Below are 27,384 nucleotides of genomic sequence, written 5' to 3'. Positions count from 1 at the left end.
CTAGGCCCGTTGAGCCAAAGCCCTTAAACCTTCACTCTGCTCCCGGCAGACTCCACTGCCCGCAAACGATGCTGCCCGCTGTTTAAGAATATTTCCTTTTCTAATCTTCCCAGCTTCTCCGGCCGACGTCACACGCCTGCGCAGCCCCGCCCATCTTAACCGATGAGAATAAGAGAAAGTCAAAATGGCTCCCGCCGCACTCACGTTCTGATCTCCGACTTCCTTCTCCAAATATTGGAGAATATTGACAAAGAATGACGGGGTTCTTGTTTGCTGATGTAGAGATGGGCAAGGAAAATGGATTTCAAACATGAATAAGGGGCGGGAACGGGTAGAGAAATGTGCATTTCAACACATTCCGAATACCTGCCCTCACGAACCGGAAAGGTCATGATGCAGTGACGTATAATTATGGTTTAATTAGAGAACCGTAAAGTTTGGATGTGATTGCACTGAAACCGCTGCAGAAGTGCCTCACCAGGAAGTTGCCAAACAGGAAACATTTCAGATATCAGCAGAGAATCTAACATTCAGTTCTCGAAACGGATGAAGAAGAGGTGCTTCATGAGGAAGTTTAAAACATGTTACAGACATACTGGGGTTCAGTGGGTGTAACTACGTCTACTTATCAGCTGCATCTAATATGAAGGTACAGGTTTATTGAAACTGTAAGTTTTAGCATTCTTTAGCGGAAGGTGTTGAGTTTCTTCAGATGTAGGCATTTGACGCAGCGATTTAGTTCCCACTCTGCAACCCATGCTACTGTATTTTCAATATTCATAATAATGTCACTTCTACATTAGACAAAAAAATCACCCGGCTTGGGTGTTCGGTCTCCGGAGTCGCTGTATATGGACCACTGCTTCATCCTGCGTTCTCTGCTAAAGCTCATTCCACTGTCCTTCGAATTATATTCCACCACTGGCATAACAGTCTGTGTGTTCTTTTTCTATCTATCTATCTATCTATCTATCTATCTATCTATCTATCTATCTATCTATCTATCTATCTATCTATCTATCTATCTATCTATCTATCTATCTATCTATCTCTATCTATCTATCTATCTCTATCTATCTATCTATCTCTATCTATCTATCTATCTATCTATCTATCTATCTATCTATCTATCTAAATATCTATCTATCTATCTATCTATCTATCTATCTATCTATCTATCTATCTATCTATCTATCTATCTATCTATCTATCTATCTATCTATCTATTTATTCGTCTGTCTTCTGCCTTCTGCTGTCTGCTTTTTGTCTGTTTGTCCCTCTAACTATATGCTGCTGTGTCAGATATTGCGAATTTGATCGAGTGGAATTCACAAGGAGGTTATCAATGAGAAGCACTTGTGGAGTTTAGGAAATTATTATTTTTTCAGTCTTACTGAACCGATTTAACAAGGCAGACTGAATGTCATGATCCATTAGCCGACGGATCGGTGAATAGCAATCTCTCACTTGGTGCCCCAGATTTAACGGCATTGAGAGAGACCTAGAGTGCAAAAGGTAAGTGAAGGGTCACATGGTCTGGCTGAGAAAGTGAAACACTGCGAGCGAATAATCAACTATAATGAAAATTCAAATTTTCAGCCCTAACGTGGCGTCTGGAGAGACAGAGAAACAACGTACAAAGAACGATTCAAGAGAGGATGAAGATTAACATCAAACACCCTTCCGTTCCCAACTAGGGAAGAGCTCCAGCATCAGTTTTTCCAACATAACAAAGACTGCTATCTAAGTCTCTACACTGAATTTCGCCGGAGAATGGTTAGATGCCGCTGTTCCTTTCAAAATCAGACTGCAATTGTCGCCTGCATGTAAAGTTTGTACTTGAAGTTCGCCTACTGAGTACTGAGTGATCACTTGTTTTCCCCATCCACAGATCTCATCCGCATGATCATACAGCTCCCCTTCTCCCCATCTCTCCATCCAATAGAATAGCAATACGTCCCTGCCCATACCAGATGTAATGCAGCCTGTCAGAATACTCTCCAGAAGTTTTTTGAGTTTATTCGTTAATCTCATAATGAAGTACTGGATATCCGCTGTCAAGCCTTCTTTAAAACTGCATCGATATGTCGAGAGCTGGTTAAGTCTTCAGAGATCTTAACACCCATGAACTTGAAATTGCTCACCCTCTCCACTTCTGATCCCTCTATGAGGATCGGCATCTCTCTCCTTCCTGAAGTCCACAATAACTTTCTGAATGCCTCCATGGGGATGGTCTGTTTGGAAGTGGAAAGCGGGAATCCAGTGTGTGCGGTCTCGGTCGCTGCACTCCGGCTGGAGGACAATGATGGATGTGAGTGTCAGTGGATTGGCGACCTTCCCACAGTTTAGAGCGAGGCATCCGAGTTCCACGACTCACGGTCCGGTGAACGGAAGATCGTAAACCAACCATTTCCATTATTAGGGGCGAAACAGTTGAAGGGATTGTTTGTTGCGGTGACAAAGTGGATTCAAAAGACACAAAACACAATTTCTCATTTACTGACTTATGTAAGACCAGACTTACGTGTCTAAAATAGACGGGACCGTTATTTAAATAAGCTGCCACGTTGTTATAAGATCGAAGAGTCTACACTGACAGAGACTCGGATCTAGAAAAACAGAGACCAGCATCACTTCGGAAAGTCTAGCGAGGTGAAATTATGAAACGATGTCAATATCAGCACATAAGTACTTGACAAAAGAATAATCACTTCGATCAAAGTAAGAAAATGAAAATAAAAGCATTGGATGCCTGAATCCTCCATTCCGGGAACACGTTTCAGCCGATGGTAGCATCTGTGCTCGGTAGCAGTGCGGATGCAATAGCAGAGTAACAATGGCACCATACATAAAGTGACCAGCTCCGGCATCTTACCGGGTACACCAACCGCTACCAGTGTGGGATAGTAAATTGCCGCGATGTAGTAAATCGCTGGATATCCCATATTCCGTTAGAAGCAGCGTTCAGTTGTAGGGAACGTTTCAGCTGCTCAAATGGACTGGCAATCGGTTTAGCAGACTTTTATTGAGAAGAGAACAATTCCACTGAGGCAATTAGCGTGGCTATCACATCAGGGACATTAGTGACAAGCAAGTGTACAAACACAATTAAACTATTTTTTACTCCCCGTGTCATGAATATGACTCTTCAAGGGATATTGCTATCTATTTACTTTAAAACTAAATATGATGTGAATGTTGCCAGTTTAATTTCCATGACACCTGACCTCAGCTCTTTAAACAGGACATTTCTTTTACATCAGTGTTGTGTCTAACAGAGGACTTCCTATTCAAGTTGATGTATGTTGTAACATTCAACGGGGCTCATTCGCTTCTGAAATTGAGAGAAGGAGTTTAGTCTTGCAGGTGGAAGGGAGAACACTTCTTTATTGAAAGGAATATTCCTTAATTATTTTCTTTCGTTCATGCCAGTCAATCCAGGCGGTTTGGGTGATGGAAATCACAGTGACAGCTGACATGTGTTACAATAAAATACACTGCACTTATATTCTTTAAAACTCACTCTTTAAAAGATCCACAGCGGTATTCCAGAGATCCGTGATCAAAAACGGAATGTGTCCTCCGGAGATTAGCAAGGACTGTGAACAATCTGAAGAACAAAGTTTTCCAGCCGTTTGACCGGAAACTGACCCCTTCCGGTGAATAACTTGACCACCGAAAAGACGTGACGTGCGTTTTAAACATTTTAAACATTTGAACATTTAAATACTTTAAACATTTTCTCAAACTTGCCACAATTCCAACACTATTTCTCCACCCGTTCTCTGTCTGAACGAAAATAGCAAGTAAAACTTGTGAAAAATCCACAGGTTCCCAGGCTGTTCTAATATTTGCTACGAAGTTGTGTTTTTTTCCTTCTGATTTACTGTCAGGTATATTGTCTTTCGAACGTCACTATAAGTATGTGCAGAACAGATCACCTGTCAGTCACAATTCTCCCTGTTCTGGCAGTGCACCGCTCCGTGCCGATTGTGGTTCTCGTACCGATGAGCGGCCCTCGGTTTATTGAAGAAAGTCTCATCACTCTGTTTCCATTGTGGAACTCGTACTAAAGTACGACCCTCAGTTGACTCGAGAAATTATCACCTCAGCGTTCAAATTGATCCGTCCAAAGCGAATCACTTCGTACGTTTCCGAGTTGAACTCTGTTTGTAAATTCTCAGCGCTGCTTTGCGTCCTGTCACCGTCCTGTTGGAATCTGTGACAACCTTCTATACTTTCTATACTTTGAGGGATAAAATTGGTCCCTTAGATAATCAGGGTGGTCATCTATGTGTGGAGCCGAGGAAGATGGGAGAGATTTTGAATGATTTCTTCTCTACGGTATTCACTAAGAAGAAGGGTATTAAATTGTTTAAGTTGTGGGAAACAAGTAGTGAAGTTATGGAACAATTAGAGAGGTGGAAGTACTGGAGCTTTTAAGAAATTTAAAAGTGGATAAATCTTCGGGTCCTGACAGGATATTCCCTAGGACCTTGAGGGAAGTTTGTGTAGAGGTAGCAGGAGCTTTGACGCAGATCTTTCAGATGACATTAGAAACGTGGATTGTGCCGGAGGATTGGCGTATTGCTCATGTGGTTCCGTTGTTTAAAAAGGGATCTAGAAGTAAGCCTAGCAATTATAGACCTGTCAGTTTGACATCAGTGGTGGGTAAATTAATGGAAAGTATTCTTAGAGTTAGTATTTATGATTATCTGGGTAGACCCGATCTGATTAGGAGTAGCCAGCATGGATTTGTGCGTGGAAGGTCATGTTTGACAAAACTTATTGAATTTTTTGAAGAAGTTACGAGGAATGTTGACGAGGGTAAGGCAGTGGATGTAGTCCATATGGACTTCAGCAAGGCCTTTGACAAAGTTCCACATGGAAGGTTAGTTATGAAGGTTCAGTCGTTAGTTATTATTGCTGGAGTAATACAATGGATTCAACAGTGGCTCGATGGGAGATGCCAGAGAGTACTGGTTGATAATTGTTTATTGGGATGGAGGCCAGTGACTAGCGGGGTGCCTCAGGGATCCGCTTTGGGCCCAATGTTGTTTGTAATATACATAAATGATCTGGATGATAGGGTGGTAAGTATGCCGATGATACTAAGGCAGGAGGTGTTGTGGATAATGAGGTGGGTTATCAAAGCTTGCAGGGAGATTTATGCCGGTTAGAAGAATGGGCTGAACGTTGGCAGATGGAGTTTAATGCTGAGAAGTGTGAGGTTCTACATTTTGGCAGGAATAATCCAAGTAGAACATACAAGGTAAATGGTAGGGCATTGAGGAAAGCAGTGGAACAGAGAGATCTAGGAATAACAGTGCATAGTTCACTGAAGGTGGAGTCTCATGTAGATAGGGTGTGAAGAAGACTTTTGGAACGCTGTTTTTTATAAATCTGAGCATTGAGTACAGAAGTTGGGATGTAATGTTAAAATTGTACAAGGCATTGGTAAGGCCAAATTTGGAATATTGTGTACAGTTCTGGTCACCGAATTATAGGAAATATATCAATAAATTAGAGAGAGTGCAGAGACGATTTACTAGGATGTTACCTGTGTTTCAGCAATTAAGTTACAGAGAAAGGTTGAACAAGTTAGGCCTCTATTCATTGGAGCGTAGAAGGTTGAGGGGGGATTTGATCGAGGTATATAAAATTTTGAGACGGAGATAGAGTTGACGTGAATAGGCTGCTTCCATTGAGTAGGGGAGATTCAAACGAGAGGACATGATTTGAGAGTTAGGGGTCAGAAGTTTAAGGGAAACACGAGGGGGTATTTCTTTACTCAGAGAGTGATAGCTGTGTGGAATGAGCTTCCTGTAGAAGTAATAGAGGGCAGTTCAGTTGTGTCATTTAAGGTAAAATTGGATAGGTTTATGGACAGCAAAGGAGTGGAGGGTTATGGGTTGAGTGCGGGTAGGTGGGACTAGGTGAGATTAAGAGTTCGGCACGGACTAGGAGTGCCGAGACTGCCTGTTACCGTGCTGTGATTCTTATATGGTTATCCATAAAGCACCAATCTCCACATCATTGCAAATATAGTAAACCACCCTTCCATCTCCTCATCCAAATCGTTCATAAAAGCACAGAAATCCGGGGGTCTCATAACAGATTTCTGCAGGACACCTGTCACCAACACCCAGGGAGAAAACGCTCCATCCACAATTATCCTCTACCTTTTGTGGGCCTCAGTTCTGTATCCATCAGCGAATTTTCCCTGGATACCAAACCCTCTGACATTATGAATAGTCCTACAATGGCTAAACAAAGCCTTATTAAAATGCATTTATACCAGATTCATTAACCCCCACTTTATTTGCAGAAGACCACGTCAGAAACGTGTTTATCTCTTCCATTTTCCCCGCTTTGACTCGGCCGAGTGCAAAAATGTGACCTATCCTTCTCCTCAGGGTACAAACCGGAGGTGGTTGCCCAACTCATTGAGTGGACAACTGCTCTTCATCCGCACTACCGCCGATTGCCTGAAACGTGAATCTGAGAGAATGACCTCATCTCGGTCCAGAGCATCCCTTTCACAAGATGCTTTCTGGAACTGAGCTGCTAGATGACATTGATTATCTCCAAGAGGTTTGAGTGCGTTAATATGATACGAGTCCAACTTGTTTGGAACAGTCTGAATTCGATATACTGGTGGACTGGCTCTGTCAGCGATATCATATGTCCCGACAAATCGCGATGATGTTAAGGGGCTTAGCTGATGGAAAGACATTATAACTTTCTGTCCGATTTCCAACTCCAGCGGGTTTGTTCGCACATCGAAATAAGCTTTGTTCTGCTGTTTATTCCATCACATTTTATGGGCGGCGACTTAATGGGTCGACTTAATAGAATCAATTAATTGCTACTTGCATTGGTCCTTTCCAATGCCACCAAACTCTGACTGTGATAAATCTAGCCCAAACGGATATTCTAACACTTTTATTTTCGCTAGCAATGTCTTTAAAGTCCCGCTCATTCATTCAGCAATTCCACTGTATTGTAGTCAATAAGGTATACCAACTTGTTCCATCACATTTTGTATCACCTGTGCAGTGTAGCGGGGACCATGATCTGGTTCTATAATCCTTGGCAATGCCCAACGGTAAAAAAAAAACTCTCTCCAAACAAAATCCTGGCTGTAACGTTAACGGTTTTCATTATCTAGTTGGGAAAGACTCTATCGATTTGATGAACGCATCCCCTATCTCGAGCATATAGATCAGTCCTTCAGGGCATGGAGGTGAAAATCCAAGAAAATAATCCTACAAGTTAACACATGGTCCTTCTACGGAGCGGGTCTTAAAACTGCTTCTATTGCCGATTTATCTGGGTTATCAATTAACACAAATCAAACAATTTTTACGATAATGTACATCTCCTCGCAGTTTTGGCCACCTACACAGATTCTTCTGCTGTCCTATAGCTCCATCTGCTCCTTGATGCTCACAATACATCATCTGGTTTCTTTCACAATTCCGCATCTCAAACCTACCACTATCAACTAACTTCCAAATCAGTGACTGTATCAATAGATATTTCCCATAATCTTCAGAATTCTCTCCTGTTTGTACTTTTGTTAAGTCCTGATCCTGTTGCGCCGTCATGACTCAGTCTATATGTGTAGAGTTTGCTGTCTGTGATTGCTACCTCTATATCTGGATTCCATTTCGCCACCCAACTTGTTTCTAGATTGGTTAACTCACCAGCCCTCCAGCTTCCCTCCGGGGATGTTTTTGACTGAGCCTACACCTTTTTAATCCATCAGTGTTTGCTCTTGTCTTCTCGAATACTTACTTCAACAAGAGAGCTGATGGTAAAGGTTTGCCTTCTTTTGCGATATAACCTCTAGATTCCCATAACGGTAAATATTCAGTCAAAGCACATGCGTATACGGCGAATGAAGGGAGATGGGTCACGTAAAGACATCAGAATTCAGTGTCATTCGGTATCTTGTTCAGCGCAGGAGTAGTGAGTCACAGGGCTTGTTCCTGTTCTCCACTGTTCCATGATCCCAACATGTCCAGGTGATGTGTTCACATTTTAATGTGAATCTATTCATCATCTGCTGTCCATTCACCTACATTCATCTAGTTCTTCTGCATTGACGGGTGTAACATAGGAGCGTATTGCAACACCGGAACAAGCTCTCCCGCCAGATTTGTCCCTGACGAGCGTAACACTCCCGGCTCTGCCGTGACGTAGCAGTGACAGCAATTTCCCAGAGTTCATCAGTCAACCGCCTGCTGGAATGCGGACCATTCGATGATTCCAAATGTCAAACTGGAGTTTCCCTCGCATTCCTACTCATAAACTCTCTTAGTGCTGCACAGAACAACGTAGTTACAATTTTCCCAATCAAAATGCATGACAAATTGCAGAAGAGTCCGAAACTGTCAGAAGAAAATCGAGATGATTTCTATATTATTTATAAGTGGGACATAACTCGAACAGATTCACGCTCTGGTTCACATTGAGGAATATGTGACAGTTTCAGCAAACGTAAGAGAGTCCAGTGTTATGATCCCAACCCCCTCCTTTGTGAGAATCGCAAAAGCACCCGGTGAGGTGAGGGGGGGGGGGGTGTCAGTAGATCCAGGAAGTGAGAGAGAGAGAAAGGTGGAAAATTGCACGTCCCACCAGGGATACAGAATAAGATGCCAGCAACTATTGTCTCATGGAGACCACGTGAAAAGCCCTCGGGCAAGGTGGGCTGGTTGAGAGAGAGATTGCATTATCCCAACCTGATTGACACCTGCGACCCCGTGAGGAAGTATAAAGGAGAGTCTCAAGGGGACAGCCCCTCAGACGCACCCAGAAGACACGAGAGAGTGTTCCCGCTGCAGCGGGATGCCATTCTGAAGGAAGCCACGTGCGTTAGATTCCGGGATTGCAATTTGTGGCTGGAATCACAGAAAACCGCTTTTAACTGACATCGGGGAAAGGAAACCAACGCTCCCCCGATTTCACAGAAGATTCATCAAGACTCGGCAAGTTCGGTCTCTGCTCCCCCAATCCCTCTCTCTCGGTCGCCCTACGCAAAAACCCAGCGATTTTCAAAGGGCTGAGGCCTGCAGACTTTCAGAGTGACATTTATATTTCCAACGGACAATCTATTAACCCCTCGACACCAGCAGAGCTCACTTCTTAATGATGATTATCACTATACCCGCGCTTTAGATTGAATGTTGACAATGTGCACTATCTGAATGTATGTATTAACCCTACTTTTGTGTCCCTTTACGAATAAAACGTTTGAAAATAGTGACATCAGCCTTCAACGGATCTCTTTATCTTTGCTGGTGAGTTATCCAGTTACGGGATACGTAACAACTTGAGGTTTCTCGTCTCGGGATTTGGCACCAAATTGGGAAGCCAGTGAATCGGGCTTGTAGTCCAAAACTTGATTCTGGTTACGCGGGTAGCCAAACGGGAAACCAGCAAAGATGGACGTGGGTGAATTTATGGAAAACCCGACGGTGGGGGCGCTAGAGGCGGCCACCAAATCAGACTTGTTAAATTTAGCGAAGGGGTTGAACCTCACAGAAGTGAGGTCGTCATTGAAAAAGCGGGAGGTACGAAGGGATATAACCCAGTATTACATTGGGAAGAAGGTGTTTGAAGCTGAGGTATTGGGAGATATCCCTGAAGAGATACCATCAAGTGGGACGGTTCAGTTAGAGGTGGAGAAGTTGAAGTTGGAACGTGAAATTAAGTTAAAAGAGCTGGAAGCGGCTGAGAGGGAAAGGCAAAGGCAGCATGAAATTAACTTAAGGAAGCTAGAAGCAGAAGACAAAGAGAGGGAACGGGCCTAGAAAGAGAAACAGAGGCAACATGACCGGGAAATTGAGAAGATGAAGAACGAACGAAGAGATCAAGGGTTAGACCAAGCAGAGCGGTTTAATGTTAGTAGGGAGTTGAGATTGGTGCCCCCGTTCGAGGAGACAGATGTCAATAGCTATTTCTTGCTTTTTGAATAGGTGGCAGTAAATCAGAAGTGGCCAAAAGAGCAGTGGGTGGCGTTGTTACAAAGTGTGTTAAAGGGGAAGGCCCAACGAGCATATGCGTCTTTGTCCCTGGGGGAGGGAGAAGCGGAGAATTATGCTGAGGTAAAAAAGGCCATTCTCCGGACTTACAAATTGGTACCTGAGGCCTGTAGACAAAAGTTTAGAAATTTAAGGAAAGGGTGGAATCAAACGTATACCGAGCTAGCCCACGAGAAGAGGGTGCTCTTGGACCGTTGGTGCACCGCGGAGGGAGTGGGCGAGAATTATGGGCGTCTCAATGCAGAAAATGCCAAGAGAAACCAGACACAACCCAACACATTCCAGGATCCTGCAGCAGTTGAACTCAATCTGATTACTTATGCAGGTAAAATCAAGTGGCAAAAATCATTCACCAAAATCCTGCTTTAAAACACAAACTGATGAATGACCACGGTAACTTCATTAAGGCACCATGACTTCAAGCCTGATTCAGTTAAGGACATAATCTCACAAATTATATGATAATCAATACATTGTTTCAGATAGGATCATCTCAAATAACCATTCAGATATAATATTACAGAATAAACAAGCAGGAATAACTCCCTCAATAGGTATAACCATTCTCAACACACACATGTGCCTCGACCAATGGGGCCCCTCACCACAGGCATTTTTCGTCAGTCAGATAACCAAGTTATTTCGTCTGCCAATTAGCGTCCACATGTTGCTACTCTGTCATCCATTGTCACGCCCCACTGTTGAGTCCTTTTTCCTCATCATACGTTCTTAGCCCATCCATCGTCCAGAGTCCCAAACTCTGCCCTGTGCAGACCCACCTCTGGTTTCTGACCCTGCTCCTTTGAACACCCAACTTATGGGTTCCCATTCCAATTTAAGTCTTTAGAGGACAGTGGTGTTTCCAACAACCCTTTAAAAGCAGGGAAAATGAGTCATAATGTGGAAATAAGTTGTGATTAAGGAGGTTAACGAACAATGTCATTCTTCATCAGCCCAGAGATTAGAACTGCAGCCATCTCGACTTCCTCAGTCTGCAGAGAATTCAAGGGAAACAACACGGGGGGGGGGGGGGGGTTGGTGGATTTAGATGGACGGATGTGGAACAGATTCACTGGCCGGGTTCAGCAGGCCTGAGTACACCAGTTGTGTTATAAATTCACTAAGTACCAAACACAGAGTTTTTTTTATTAGTTTTTTTATACATTTTCTACATAGCTACAGATAAAAAAAAGCCCGGATCAAAATGAAGAACATTGATACAGTGCAAAAATAAACATACAATAATAATATGATACGAAGAAAGATAATTGAGAAAGCAGCCAAATTGAAGACATGTAAAATTAGTGTCCTTCCCAAGCCCCGCAACAAAAAAAAACTCCAGACTAACCACAACACAATATAGAGAATATAAATCAGGACAATCAAACCCCCGAACTGTGAATACACTGAGCAACAGAAGGTATTAATGCCTACTACCAAAAAAAAGGAGCTGAAAGCAAGGGACCGAAAAAAAAAAAAACCCTAGTCAAGAGGAAGGTTATGAAAGTACTCAATAAAAGGTCCCCAGACCTTATGGAACTTCAAATCCGAATTAAGGACTGAATAATGAATTTTTTCAAGGTCTAAGCAGGCCATGATATCGTTAAGCCATTGAGCATGTGTGGGCGGGGCAACATCTCTCCATCTAAGGAAGATTAAACGCCTAGCCAGGAGAGAGGCAAAAGATAATATTCGACACTTCGTCAAACTCAGACGTAAATCTGTCTCACCCCCGAAACCAAACAAAGCAATTAAAGGGTTAGGTTCTAGGTGGTGATTCAGAATATACGATAACGTTATGAAGACATCTTTCCAAAATTTCTCCAAGCTAGGACAAAGCCAGTACATATGAATGAGAGAGGCCTCGCCCCTTTTGCATTTATCACAAAGCGGACTGATGTTAGAGTAAAACCGAGATCATTTGGATTTAGACATATGGGCTCTATGAACAATGTTAAACTATAAAAGGCAATGGCGAGCACACAGGGAGGTTGAGTTAACCGATTTGAGAATCGAGTCCCAAGTCTCATCGGATAAAGAGGTATTTAAATCATCCTCCCGTGCCATTTTAAGTTTATCCACAGGGGCACGTCGTAGGGCTGCTAATTTATCACGAATAAATGATATTAAAACTTTACCTAGAGGATTAATGGAAAGAAATAAGTCCATAACATTTTTCTCAGGCATTTTAGGGAAGTTAGGGATTAAAGGAGTAATAAAGTGTCTAATTTGGAGATATCTAAAAAAATGAGCATTAGGCAGATTAAACTTAGCAGAGAGCTGTTGAAAAGAGGCAAAGCGATTATCAATAAAAAGATCTTCAGAATGTCTAATGCCCTTCCTATACCAATCATGGAAGGCTGAGTCATACGTAGTAGGTAAAAAAAAAGGTGATTATGTAAGATAGGGGTAGAAAAGGAAATACCATGGAACCCATAAAGTTTCCTAAACTGAGCCCATATACGCAAAGTATGTCTGACAAGAGGATTAACTATTAATCTGGACAAACTACTAGGGAGTACGGTGCCGAGAAGTGCAGAGATAGATAATTCTTTCGTGGAGCTCAACTCCATTGCCACCCGATTAGGGCACTCGGGTTGGCCATGGAAAAAAGACCAAAAGGTAGCACAGCATATATTGGCTGCCCAATAATATAAACGAAAGTTAGGTAAAGCCAGGCCACCTTCTTTTTTAGACTTTTGGAGATAAACTTTGTTAATTCTAGAGCGCTTATTCTTCCACAGATATGACAAAATAACAAAGTCTAAGGAATCAAATAAGGATTTAGGAATAAAAATTGGGATTGATTGAAATAAATATAAAAGTTTAGGGAGAAGATACATTTTAACAACATTAATACGACCTACCAAAGACATAGACAGAGGTGACCAATGTAACAGACTCTGTTTAATAGTATATGAAAGATTGGCAAAATTTTCACGAAAGAGATCTTTAAACTTCCTTGTGAATATAATCCCAAGATAAGTAAATTGATTGTGGACTACTTTAAAGGGGAGATCACGAAATGTTAATTCTTGTGCTTCTTTATTAATTGGGGAAAGTTCGCTCTTATGTAAATTAAGTTTATATCCAGAGAACTGGCTAAACTGGTCAAGAAGTGAAAACATTGGAGGTAAGGATGTAGACGGATTTGAAAGAAAAAGTAATAAGTCATCAGCATAGAGAGAAACTTTATGCTCAACACCCCGTCTCCAAATCCCGGTCAGTTCAGGACAATTTCGAAAAGCTATCGCCAAAGGTTCTATAGCCAATTCAAAGAGAAAAGGACTTAAAGGGCATCCATCCCTGACGGGTGCCACGTTTGAGGTTAAATAACTGGGATTTCTGAGAATTAGTTAAAACAGAGGCAGTCGGACACAAATACAGCAAATACAGAGATAAAACTTTGACCAAAGTCAAATTTTTTCTAAAACTGCAAAAAGGTAGTTCCACTCTATACGATCAAATGCTTTCTCCGCATCAAGGGAAATAACACATTCAGGAATCCCAGTTGGAGGTGAATATAAAATGTTAAATAAACGCCGAATGTTAAAAAAAGGAAGACAGTTTTTAATAAAAACCAGTTTGATCATCAGAAACAATAGAGGGAATAACAGTTTCTAATCTATGTCAAAACTTTGGCCAATATTTTAACATCAACATTAAGCAATGAAATCGGCCTAGACGAGGAACACTCTGTTGTGTCTTTACCCTTTTTAAATAAAAGAATAATAGAAGCCTCATTGAAAGAGGGTGGCAATTTGCTGTAGTTAAACGAGTCAGATAATACTGAAAGTAACTGAGGGGAGAGAAGTGAAGAGAATGATTTATAAAATTCTACAGGGAACCCATCAGGTCCACGAGATTTCCCTGAAGACAGTGCAGAAATTGCAGTAGATATTTCTTCTAATGACATAGGCGCATTGAGTTTGGCTTTAAAATCAGATGAAAGTGAAGGAATATTCAGATTATTTAAAAAATGATCAATAGAGGATTTGTCATTTAATGATTCAGAGGAATAAAGTCGAGAATAGAAATTTTTAAATGCGTCATTGATTTCTAAGTGATCCGATGTAAGGTCTCCATTCTCCTTCCGGATCTTTGTAATACGTTGCTTGGCTTTGGAATGCCTCAGCTGATTGGCTAGAAATTTACCAGATTTGTCACCATGAATATAAAAACGACTCTTACTTTCAAGAAGTTGGCGTTCGACAGATTGAGTGGACAGAAGATTAAATTTAGTTTGAAGTTCTACACGTTTCTTGTATAGTTCAAGATTCTTAGTTTGCGCATAGAGTTGATCCAATTCTTTAATCTGATTAATGAGGTCTAATCGATCTGCACAGGACTTTCTATTAAGATTTGCTGTATAGGAGTTTATTTGACCCCTCAGATATGCTTTCATGGCATCCCAGACAATCTGGGATGACACTTCAGGTGATGTGTTGGTGTTAAAATAAAAGGTTATCTGATCCTTGATAAATTTTAGAAAATCATCATCCAATAGTAAAGTTGAATCAAACCACCAGTAATAATTCCTCTGAGGAAGGCCAGGAAAATTTAAGGACAGAGTAATTGGGGCATGGTCAGAAATCAGTATACTCTGAGAATCACAAGAATAGACAAATGGAATGAGTTGATTGTCGAGTAAGAAGTAGTCAATTCTAGTAAAGGTATGGTGAACATGTGAAAAAAAAGAATAATCTCTCTCAGTAGGATGAAGGAAACACCATATATCAGAGATACCATAATTAGAGAGAAACGATTGAATAGCTGAGGCAGATTTAGTAGGTGGAAGACAGAGTTTAAAATAGAACTGGTTTATTTGTCTCAGATCCAGAATATTAAACTGAAGTTCCATTGAAGGTGAATGTGCAGCAGAAAAAACACCTCCCATGCCCAGTGACCAGGGTGCAGAACTGGGTGTGGTGAGCAGCAGCAATAATTCAGCACCGACAGTCAGTCTCAAAATAGCATTCAGCAACGGTGATGGACAAATATCCAGCATGCAGCTCATTGAAACTTTCTCCCCAGTGTGAACCTGGTAGTGTGTCACAATGTAACATGCTCTAAGGTTTCACTGCTGATGTAATGGCCTCTCAGTAATGTTTCACTGCTGAGGTAGTGGTTTCTCTGCAGCAGCAATGTTTAGGGTAAGATTAGAGATAACAGGGTTTTGGAGTGTAGGACTGTCCAATGACAGAAATGGTCTTCCTTGTGAGTCTGGAAGAGAGATTTTCATGGCCTTTTGCTGGGGAGAGATGAGAAGACGTGAATGGAGAGAGTGGGCCCATTTTCATTTTTTTTTGTTTTCTTTACTAACCCTATAGTCAAAGTAAGAATTATAAATCTTAATAGTTTAATCACATATTATGTACCATTTGTTACTTCAGGTGTCACACAGATGCAAACCTATAAAACTACCAGCAACAATTGAACACACTTGGAGTCTGGTTTTGCAGTGAACAAACACTATTTTATTGCTAACTACTAATAATAGTGAACTTAAACCAGATAATCCAAGGGTTAGCAATGTTATGCATATATAGGTGTGAATACAGGTTTCCCCCGGTATCTAAAGCTAGAGCGTTCCTATGAAACCATTTGTAAGCCGAAATGTCATGAAGCGAAGAAGCAATCACCATTAATTTAAATGGGAAAAGATTGTGGACGTTCCCAGGCCCAAAGAATAACCCACCAAATCATACCAAATAGCACATAAAACCTAAAATAACACTAACCTATAGTAAAAGTAGGAATGATATGATAAGTATACACACTATATAAAGTAGAAATATTGTATGTACGGTGTAGTTTCACTGAAAATCCAGAAGATAGTGAACTGAAATCGATTTGGAGAGGAAAAAAAATCGGCACGTGCACGCATGCATACACAACTGCCGCACAAGGCTTCACGGTCACGGTAGTCTTTCTCGGGGTAAACTCACATATAAAGCAGGCATCATCTTTATCGTAAAAGCGAAAATCCGCTTTGGTTAGAAAAAGCAGGTACCAATGTAGGTCTTTCGTAACAGTGAGCTGTTGTAAAGCGAACGTCCGAAAAACGGGAGCCACCTGTATATAAAATCCAAAACCTAGGTGGTAAACGACATAGTCAATAGACAATAGGAAATAGGTGCAGAAGTAGACCATTCGGCCCCTCGAGTCTGCACCGCCAGTCTTACGATGATGTGGTAGATTCAATTTAGTTCACAAGATTGGAGGGGGAGGGAGGGAGGGAAGGAGGGAGAGGGAGAGGGAGATGTAATCCAAGTAAACAGGTGTTGTCGACCTTTTCCAATGCCCATCAAATCTTCCAAGTTAGCCAGACGTGACCAACTCAAGAGCACCTTCTTCAAGAGAAAGTCTCCCAACCCAGGCAAGGGTTAGACTCTCCGGTAGATCCCACAGGTTCGCTCTTACACGCACTAAAAGCCACAGATCGATTCTTCTTTATCGATCCTCAAATCCCACCCTTGTGGGTACAAGAAAGTCCAACTAGCAGAAACTTTCATCACTAGCCTTTGAGCGTCTGCGTGCCCTGCGAGAAAAGCAGTTACGTGTGTTTAAATACCGTTGAGCTGAACACCAGCTGTCCATCACGTAGCTCCGCTCCCTCTCTCCGTAAGAAGTCGCTTGCTTGTTCTGTGTCGGTAAAGCATCATTCTGACCTTGCTTAACCACACAGAACATAAACATTAGCTGGTCACCATAGCAACCCAGCACTTCTGCAGAAATCCAACAGCGTGTCCAACGTCAGTCTCGGTTCTCTTTGAATTTTAAAGAGACAGTCCACAGAAAGCATGAACCCCAGGGACACATTACACAGGGGACACATCGCACAGTATCCACCCAAACGAGATTCTTCAGTTTGGCCAAACTGGACTGGGGGGGGGGGGGGGCTATAACCCCCTCTGTTAAGCTGCCAGAAGAACTGAGAGCTACATAAGATTAGATGATGGAGTGAATCGCTTCCTACATTCACAGCCGGTGAATGGCCTCTCCCCAGTGTGAACTCAATGATGCACACTGGTTGATTTGGCTGAGAGAATCTTTTCCCAAAGTCCGAGCAGATCAGTCTCTACCCAGTGTGAAGTCGTTGGTGTGCGTTTAGGATGGATGACTGAGTGAATCCTTTCCCACAGTCTGAGCAGGTGAATGGCCTCTCACCAGTGTGAACTCGCTGATGTACCTTCAGGTGGGATGACGAAGAGAAACCCTTCCCACAGTCTGAGCAGGTGAACGGCCTCTCTCCAGTGTGAACTCGCTGATGTATCTTCAGATGGGATGACGAAGCGAATCCCTTCCCGCAGTCCGAGCAGGTGATTGGCCACTCTCCGGTGTGAACGCTCTGGTGTGCCTTCAGTTGAGATAACTGAGTGAATCCTTTCCCACAGTCTGAGCAGGTGAACGGCTTCTCTCCAGTGTGAACTCGCTGATGTACCTTCAGTTGAGATGACTGAGAGAATCCCTTCCCACAGTTTGAGCACGTGAATGGCCTCTCTCTGGTGTGAACTCGCTGATGTACCTTAAGTTGAGGTAATTCGGTGAATCCCTTCCCGCAGTCTGAGCAGGTGAACGGCTTCTCTCCAGTGTGAACTCGCTGATGTACCTTCAGTTGAGATGACTGAGAGAATCCCTTCCCACAGTTTGGGCAGGTGAATGGCCTCTCTCCAGTGTGAACTCAGGTGGGATGACGAAGAGAATCCCTTCCCACAGTCTGAGCAGGTGAACGGCCTCTCTCCAGTGTGAACTCGCTGATGTATCTTCAGATGGGATGACGAAGCGAATCCCTTCCCGCAGTCCGAGCAGGTGATTGGCCACTCTCCGGTGTGAACGCTCTGGTGTGCCTTCAGTTGAGATAACTGAGTGAATCCTTTCCCACAGTCTGAGCAGGTGAACGGCTTCTCTCCAGTGTGAACTCGCTGATGTACCTTCAGTTGAGATGACTGAGAGAATCCCTTCCCACAGTTTGAGCACGTGAATGGCCTCTCTCTGGTGTGAACTCGCTGATGTACCTTAAGTTGAGGTAATTCGGTGAATCCCTTCCCGCAGTCTGAGCAGGTGAACGGCCACTCTCTGGTGTGAACTGACCGGTGTTTCAGTAACTTATATGACGAAGTGAATCCTTTCCCACAGATTGAGCAGGTGAATGGCTTCTCCCCAGTGTGAACTCGCTGCTGGTGTCTCAGTAAGTGAGCTGATGAAGTGAATGCCTTGCCACAGTCCAAGCAGGTGAATGGCTTCTCCCCAGTGTGAACTCGCTGATGTACCTTCAGTAGAGATGATGAAGTGAATCCCTTCCCACAGTCCGAGCAGGTGAACGGCCTTTCCCCAGTGTGAACTCGCTGATGTACCTTCAGTTGAGATGACTGAGCGAATCCCTTCCCACAATCTGAGCAGGTGAACGGCCTTTCTCCAGTGTGAACTCGCTGATGTATCTTCAGTCGAGATAATTCAGTGAATCGCTTCCCACAATCTGAGCAGGTGAACGGCCACTCTCCGGTGTGAACTGACTGGTGTCTCAGTAGCTGATATGATGAAGTGAATCCCTTCCCACAGTCTGAGCAGGTGAATGGCCTCTCCCCAGTGTGAACTGACTGGTGTCTCAGTAGCTTATATGCAGAAGTGAATCCCTTCCCGCAGAGTGAGCAGTTGAATGGCCTGTCCCCAGTGTGAACTGACTGGTGTCTCAGTAACTGAGATGACTGAGTGAATCCTTTCCCACAGTCTGAGCAGGTGAATGGCCGCTCCCGAGTGTGAACTCGCTGGTGAGCCATTAGGTCAGATGACAGAGTGAATGCTTCCCCACAAATTCTTCAGATGACCAGTCTTTGCCCAATGTGAACTGACTGGTGTGTCCACAGGTGGGAAGACCCACTGAATCCCTGCTCAGACACAGAACAAACAGGTGAATGGCCTTGTCCCAGTGTGAACTTGCTGATGTACCTTCAGTTGAGATGACTGAGTGAATCCATTCCCACCGTCTGAGCAGATGAATGGGCTCCCCCCATGTAAACTAATGGGCGTGCCAATTGGTCAGATGATCAAGTGAATCCCTCCCCACAGTCTGAGCAGGAAGGATGATCGGCTGAATCCCTTGCTCCTGTTCTTAAATGTCTGGACAGAGACAGCAAAACTAGCGTGTTGTGTTCGAGGTTCCCGTAGGCAAATTCCTTGTCATTTTTAACCTGTAAAAAGATTTACAAAATCCATCAATGGGTGTAGGACATTTCTAATGAGATCGCTTGAGTTGTCAAGGTGTGACCTGGCATCACACTGTTACAGTGAAGTTCAACCCAAGTTGGAGACAGAAATCATCTCCTGACGCTTTTCCTGTCTCTATAAGAATGGGGCATCTCTGCCGTCTCCAATCTGTGACCTGGCTCAGTTTGACTCTCTCTGTTGGTATTGTTCCCTGTTCCCACTGAGCTGCATGGGTTCCTGGCCCCACAGTAACTGAAACAATCTCACACAAGTAGCCTGCAATCCGTTCCATGCTCCCACAACTTTCAGTGTAAATAAAGTTACCCCTGACATCCCCTCCGTATCAACTTTCAAGCACCTTAAAACTATACCCCTTCACGTTAGCCATTTCAGCCCTGGGGTAAAAACCTCTAGCTATCCACACGATCAGTGTCCCTCATCAACTTATACATCTGAAAAAGGCTCTAAACATCAACAAAGATATTATACATTTCTTTGAGGATTTGTTGGGAATAGACAACGTTATGACAGTATAGATAGGGTACAGGTAAGCAGCTTTTTCCACTGAGGATGGGTGTGATGACAACCATAGGTCATGGGTAAGTGGGGAAGTGAAAATTTAATGGGAACATTTGGAAAAGCTCTTTACTGAAATGGTCGTGAGAGCGTGCAGTGAGATGCCAGCACAAGTGGTGAATATGAGTTCGGTTTCATCATTTAAAAGAAGTTTGGATGGGAGCCTGGATGGTAGGGGTATGGCGGGCGATGGTCCCGGTGCAGTTAGTTGCATTAGACAGTTTAATTGGATTGGGCAAATAGCCTGTTTCCGTACTGAACTTCTCCATGTTTCTATGACAGAGAAGCTGGCCAAACTTGTTTGGAAGGGAAAGATAGGAGTGACAACAGAGCAGCAATGGCTGGAGTTTCTGGGAGAATTCAGGAGCTGAGTGATCGATACATTCCAAAGAAGTGGAAGCATTGTAAAGGCAGGAAGACACAACTGTGGCTGAAATGAGAAGCCAAAGCCAACATAAAAGCCAAAGAGATGGCATCCTAAAGAGCAAAAACAATTGGAAGCTTTTAGAAACCACAGAAGATGACTAAAAATAAGTCAGATGAGCTCGGGGGTGGAATTATGATACTGTTGTCATTAATGAGTATTGGTAGCACTTAACAGTCTGAGGCATTTAGAGGAACAAAATATCGTGGGCCTCAATATCTCTTGAAATCCAAGGTTCCCTGCACCAGTTACCTTTCAGCATACAAACTCTACACTCTCAAAAATGTCTCTTCTGAAGGCCTCCCGCTTACCAAGTACTCCTTTGCCAGAAAACGGCCTATCCCAAACCACACTTGTCAGGTCCTTTTGACACCATCAAAACTGACCTTTCATCCCCTCTGTTCTGTTCCCCTAACTAACGAATCCCCTACCACCCGTTTGACTTTCCTCTGCCAGGTAATCCCTCCCTCCCCAACAGTTTGTAAAGCAGCCCACCTGGCTGTTGTGTGGGATGGCAACAAGATTACTCTGCGATGGCTATTTAACTTCATTCCCCTTCATGTCTCTCAACCAGTTTCCTGTGTCCTGCACCTTAGGTGTAACTCACCTCTCTTCATGTCATATCTATCACCACCTCCAACTGCTGGATGATCCACAATTCATCCATTTTCAGCTCCAACTCCTCAAAGTGCAGCTGGGTGCACATCTTGTAGGTGAGGGTGTCAGGGACACTGGAGTTCTCCACAACAATGTCCCCTCTAATTTGTAATCACCAGTGTGCACAGAAATCTTGTACTGTGCATTCTTTTACCCAGTGACGACATGTGCACTGCGAATTTTATATAGAGAGGTATTCATTTTAACAGCCAGCAAATCACTGTCTGTAAGAACTGTGATCTCCTCTGGGCTCGATCCAGTTCATCTGCCCTCTCACACCATGTCACAGGCCTGTAACGGGTAATGAAGGATTTTCTCTCCAGTGCTTTTGCACTTTGTCCATAAGTGGTTTGCTTGCTAAATTACGCTTTAAAAAGTCAGATTTCCAAATATCACTCCAATTCTTCCCTCTTGTAAACTCTCCAACAACTTTTTCATCACCACAATACACACAGGTATCACCAGTTTCTGTATTGTACATAAATATTCCCCCTGAAGTCTCCCCCAATGACTGACGGTGGTGAACTCAGTGATGGCAATCCCAATGAATATGAAGGGAAGGGCAGTAGCCTGTCTCATTGGAGTCTGGCACATTTGTGAGGTGAAAGCTACTTGTTGCCCAGGGCAAAGGTTTTTGATATCATTATCTTCCAGAGAGAATGGTACAAAACATGTCGTCACGGGTAGAAAAGTCCAGAACAAAAGGAGGTGGAACAAGCAACACACACAAAATGCTGGAGGAACTCAGCAAGCCGGGCAGCATCTATGGAAAAGAGTACTAATGCTGAGTTCCTCCGGCATTTTGTGTGTGTTGGTTGGATTTCCAGCATCTGCAGATTTTCTCCTGTCAGTGATCGGAGGTAGAACAAAGGCGAATTTCTCAACTGGTGATGTAAAAGATTTTGTTCCCTTTCTCCGAGTTCCTAATCCTTGCATTTAGATAGCTGGAGCTCAGCTCTGTCTGAGAGATCCATCGGTTCCCATTCACTCAGCGGCCGGAAGCTCCTCGGGGCCCGTGTACGGATCGTGAGGCTGAGAGAGAGGGAAGAGAGAAGGACTGTCTCGGGATTGCGGACTGTGATGTCCGGATTTCACAGGAATCGTTCTGAAGTCGGTGTTTCAGAGAAAAACACGGAGAATCACTCTTACCTCCATCCGACATTCTCAAGGCCTTCAGTGTACTGCGCGCATGCGTGATACTCGGGGACGTCCTCAGCCTGACGCCTGCGCATTTCATCGGTGCCTCAACGACGGCGAAATTTTTAACTCATGGCCCTATGGGTAATCACGGTGCCATTAAAGATTTGTGCAGGTACCGGTTCAAGGTCCATACCTTATTTTTTCGTGTGTATCGAAAAATCTGCAGCTGTTTTACCGCAGAAAGCGGCTCCCATAAGCAATATACTCAATATCAACGCCTATCGAATGCCAAAGTAAAATGCAGTTATAAAACATAGGAGATTCTGCAGTTGCTTGGAATACAGAGACGCACACACACACAAAATGCTGGAGGAACTCTGTAGTTCAAGCAGCAACTAAGCAGCGGATTACACAGGCTAGGCATGCTGAAAGGGCTCGGTGTAAACGTTGTCTTTTTATTCCTCTTCACAATTGCTGCCTGACTGTTGATTTCCACCAGTATTTTGCAGAAATTAACCACCTTTTCTTTTCGATCAACCAGTTTCCAAATGCTTCTAATCTTTCTTTTGTAGCCACATCCTGCTGGTCTGATTCCTCCTCCTCGTAAACTCTAGACCCCATTTCTCTTTGCAGCCCCAAAGCCTGACTCAATCTGGCAACTCTTTGGTTTCTGACTCTGCACCATCGAAGATTCACTCGCTAGACAGCTGTCAGACTTTAGAGGTGTATCGTGTTACGAGACTGCAGGTTCCTTTACTGCGAGTGCGTTTTTAGTGCCTGATTGAGGTCTTTGACGTAAAACACAAAGGGTGAGGGGGCGGGAGAGGGAGAGAGGGAGGGGAGGGGGGAGGGAGAGGGAGAGAGGGAGGGGAGGGGGAACGGGGGAGGGGGAGAGGGAGGGGAGGGGGAACGGGGAGGGGGAGAGGGAGAGGAGAGGGGGAGTGGGGAGGTGGTGAGATGGGCGACGGGCGAGAACGTCACAACCACAGTGAGCTCATCGTCTTATTCAGCCCGGAGACAATCATGCAGGAATTTCATGCAGGTGTATAAGATGACGAGAGGCATTGGTCGTGTGGATAGCCAGAGGCTTGTTCCCAGGGCTGAAACGGCTAACACGAGGGGGGATAGGTTTAAGCTGCTTGGAAGTAGGTGCAGAGGAGATATCAGAGCAATGTTTTTTAAGCAAAGAGTGGTGTGTGTGTGTGGAATGCACTGCCAGCGACGGTGGTAGAGGCGGATACAATAGGGTCTTTTAAGGGACTCTTGGATAGGTACATGGAGCTTAGGAAAATAGATTTCTGTGATTCTATGAAATTCAAGGGAAATCTTCTATTCCACGGAGTGGTGACTAGTTGCAACCTGTCACCTCAGGGAGAGTGAGAAGGGAACGGCAGGGGTAGATTTTGATATACGGATATGGAACAGAAACATGGGCAGGAACCAGATGGGCCGAGTGGCCTTTCTAGTTGACATTGTGAGTGTGGTAGAGACAGTAAGTACCTGAAACACGGGATTTTAAACAAAACTGTTTTAACTTTCACAGATCCACGATATTAAACGCCAGTCTAGTTTAAGACTAACATCAGCAGAACAGACTCCTCCAATGCTCAGGGACCAGGGTTCAGTCCTGGGTGCGATGTGCAGCCGCAAGAACTGCAGAATCTGACAGTAACAGTCCCTCATGAACCTGCAGCTGCCTTCAGTCACCGTGATGGTTAGACTTTTAACACAGAGGTGATTTGAACTTCCTCCCTGATGTAGGAGGGTTCAGACCGAAGATGTAGGGGAGAAGGAAAACAAAAAGATAATAAAGTTGCGTGCACCGTTAGGGATAAGCAGAGAGGAAGAGGTGGAGAGTTTCTTAAATGCATCTATTTTAATGCTACGAGCATTGTCAGATAGGTGGATGAGGTTAGAGCATGGATTGAGACATGGAAATATGATGTTGTAGCTATTAGTGAAACATGGTTGCAAGACAGGTGTGATTGGCAACTAAATATCCCTAGATTTCGTTGCTTAAGGTGTGAAAGAATCGGAGGGGCAAGAGGGTGAGGCATTGCATTGCTTGTCCGAGAAAATATTACAGTGGTGTTTTGACAGGACAGATTAGAGGGCTCGTCTCGGGAGACTACTTGGATGGAATTGAGGAATGGGAAAGGTGTAGTAACACTTATAGGGGTGTATTATAGACCACATAATGGGGAGCGAGAATTGGAGGAGCAATTTTGTAAGGAGATAGCAGATATTTGTAGTAACCACAAGGTTGTGATTGTGGCTGATTTTAATTTTCCACACATCGACAGGGAAGCCCATACTGTAAAAGGGATGGATGGTTTCGAGTTTGTAAAATGTGTGCAGGATAGGTTTTTGCAGCAATGCATGGAGGTACCAACTAGAGAAGTGGCAGTGTTGGATCTCCTGTTGGGAATGAGATAGCTCAGGTGATGGAGGTATGTGTTGGGGAGCACTTCGGGTCCAGTGATCACAATACCATTAGTTTCAATATATTTATGGAGAAGGATAGGACTGGACCTAGTGTTGAGATTTTTGATTGGAGAAAGGCTAACTTTGATGAGATGCGAAAAGATTTAGTAGCGGATTGGGACAATTAGTTTATGGGAAGGATATAACAAAGAAATGGAGTTCATTTAAAGGTGAAATTTTGAGGGTACAGAATCTTTATGCTCCTATTAGGTTGAAAGGTTAGAAGTTCGAGTGAGCCATGGTTTTCGAGAGATATTGTAAACATGGTTCGGAAAAAGAGAGAGATCTATAATATAGGCAGCATGGAGCAAATGAGGTGCTCGAGGAATATAAAGAATGTAAAAACAATCTTAAGAAAGTAATTAGAAAAGCTAAAAGAGGATCTGAGGCTGCTTTGGCAAGTAAGGTGAAAATGAATCCAGAGGGTTTCTACAGTTATATTAATAGCAAAACGATAGTGAGGGATCAAATTGGTCCCTTAGAGAATCAGCGTTGACAGCTATGGGGGAGATTTTGAAAAATGATTTTCATTGGTATTCACTAAGGAGAAGGATATTGAATTGTGTAAGGTAAGAGAAACAAGTACGGTAGTTATGGAAACTCTGATAATTAAAGAAGAGGAGGTACAGTAGCTTTTAAGGAATATAAAAGTGGACAAGTCTCTGGTTCCTGTTAGGATGTTCCCTAGAACCTTGAGGGAAGTTAGCGTAGAAATAGCAGGAGCTCTGACGGAAATATTTCAAATGTCATTAGAAACGGGGATGGTGCCAGAAGATTGGCGAATTGCTCATGTTGTTCCATTGTTTAAAAAGGGTTCTAAGAGTAAACCTAGCAACGATGGGCCTGTAAGTTTGACGTCAGTGGTGGGTAAATTAAAGGAAAATATTCTTAGATATGGTATATAATTATCTGATTAGACAGGGTCTGATTAAGAACAGTCAACATGGATTTGTGCATGAAAGATCATGTTTGACAAGCCGCATTGAACTTTTTGAAGTGGTTACTAGGAAAGTTGACGAGGGTAAAGCAGTGGATGTTGTCTATAGGGACTTCAGTAAGTCCTTTGACAAGATTCCACACGGAAGGAAGTTAGGAAGGTTCAATCATTAGGTATTAATATTGAAGTAGTAAAATGGAATCAACAGTGGCTGGATGGGAGATGCCAGACAGTAGTGGTGGATAACTGTTTGTCAGGTTAGAGGCCGGTGACTAGTGTTGTGCCTGAGGGATCTGTACTGGGTCCAGTGTTGTTTGTCATATACATTAATGATCTGGATGATGGGGCGGTAAATTGGATTAGTAAGTAAGCAGATGATACAAAGATGGGTGGCGTTGTGGATAATGAAGTAGGTTTTCAAAGCTTGTAGAGAGATTTAAGCCAGTTAGAAGAGTGGACAAAAAGATGGCAGATGGAGGTTAATGTTGTTAAGAGTGAGGCGCTACATTTTGGTAGGTCTAATCAAAATAGGACATATATGGTAAATGGTAGGGCACTGAGGAATGCAACAGAACAGAGTGATCAAGGAATAATGGTGCATTGTTCCCTGAAGGTGGAATCTCATGTGGACAGGGTGGTGAAGAAAGCTTTTGGTATGCAGGCCTTTACAAATCAGAGCAGTGAGTATAGGAGTTGGGATGTAATATTAAAATTATACAAGGCATTGTTCAGGCCAAATATGGAGTATTGTGTGCAGTTCTGTTCATCGCATTATAGGAAAGATTTCAATATAATTGAGAGAGCACGGAAAAGAGTTACTAGAATGTTACCTGGGTTTCAATACCTAAGTTACAGAAAAAGGTTGAACAAGTTAGGTCTTTATTCTTTGGAGTATAGAAGGTTGAGGGGGGACTCAATAGTGGTATTTAAAATTTAGATGGGGATAGATGGATTTGGCGTAGATAGGCTTTTTCCATTGGGAGTAGGGGAGATTCAAACACGAGGACTTGAGTTGAGAGTTAGGGGGAAAAAGTTTAGGGGTAACACGAGTGGGAACTTCTTTACTCAGAGAGTGGTAGTTGTGTGGAGGAGCTTCTAGTAGAAGTGGTAGAAGCAGGTTCGATATTTAAAAAAAATGTATAGGTATATCGACAGGAAAGGAATGGAGGGTTATGGGCTGTGTGCAGGTTGGTGGGAATAGATGAGAGTAAGCTTTCAGCATGGACTAGAAGGGCTGAGAAGGCCTGTTTCCGTGCTGCAATTGTTATATGGTTATATAATAACCATCCAGAAATTATATTACAGGATAAACAAGCATGACTAACTCCCTCAATAGATATAACCATTCCCAACACCCTCATTTCCCTTGACCAATGGAGCACCTCACAACAGGCATTGCTTGTGTCATCAGTCAGACAAACGAATTATTTTCTGTCAATCAGCTTCGACATGTCCACACTCTGTTATTCGGTTCCACTCCCTGCTGCTGATTCCCTTCTCATGATCCGTTCTTACCCCAACCATTTCCCGAAGCCCCACACTCTGCCCTGTGCAGACCTGCCTCAGGTTTCTGACCCTGCTCCGTTGAACATCCAACAGATGGTTTCCCATTCTGCTTTCAGTCTTTAGATGACAGTGGTGTTCTGTAACAACACTTTAGAAGCAGGGAAAATGACCCATAATGTGGAAATGAGCCCTAAATAAGGAGGTTAACTCCCAATGTCATTCTTCCTGAGCCCAGAGATTAGAGGGACAAAGGATATCTGAGACAGAACTGCAGTCAGCTCGACTTCTTCAGTCTGCAGAGAATTCAAGGGAAAACTCTTCACCCACAGAGTGGTGACTGTTTGGAACCCATCACCATAGGGAGAGCGAGAGGGGAACAACAGGGGAGGATTTAAAAGGACTGT

At 43.3% G+C, this 27,384-nt stretch overlaps 1 protein-coding gene across 1 annotated transcript; it reads right to left on the bottom strand.

Moving 5' to 3' along the window:
• LOC132390051 (zinc finger protein 239-like) lies at positions 1-22,075 on the bottom strand. Its single transcript, XM_059962640.1, has 3 exons — positions 22,063-22,075; positions 18,042-18,528; positions 1-154 (listed from the first exon to the last, which is right to left on the bottom strand). The coding sequence occupies exons 1-3, from the start codon at positions 22,073-22,075 to the stop codon at positions 1-3; spliced, it is 654 nt and encodes a 217-aa protein (XP_059818623.1).
• Between the last annotated feature and the right edge of the window lie 5,309 nt (positions 22,076-27,384).

This window comes from Hypanus sabinus, unplaced genomic scaffold (assembly GCF_030144855.1).
Source record: "Hypanus sabinus isolate sHypSab1 unplaced genomic scaffold, sHypSab1.hap1 scaffold_753, whole genome shotgun sequence".
NCBI lineage: Eukaryota > Metazoa > Chordata > Chondrichthyes > Myliobatiformes > Dasyatidae > Hypanus > Hypanus sabinus.
The sequence above is the reverse complement of the archived record's forward strand: the minus strand, read 5'-3'. Positions and strand labels throughout refer to the sequence as shown.

Bases quoted from the DNA above. Each gene is read 5' to 3' on its own strand.
- LOC132390051 (XM_059962640.1), bottom strand. The intron at 155-18,041 runs GAGGCCATTCAC...TCATCGGTTAAG, and splicing joins CAGCGAGTTCACACCAGAGA to ATGGGCGGGGCTGCGCAGGC.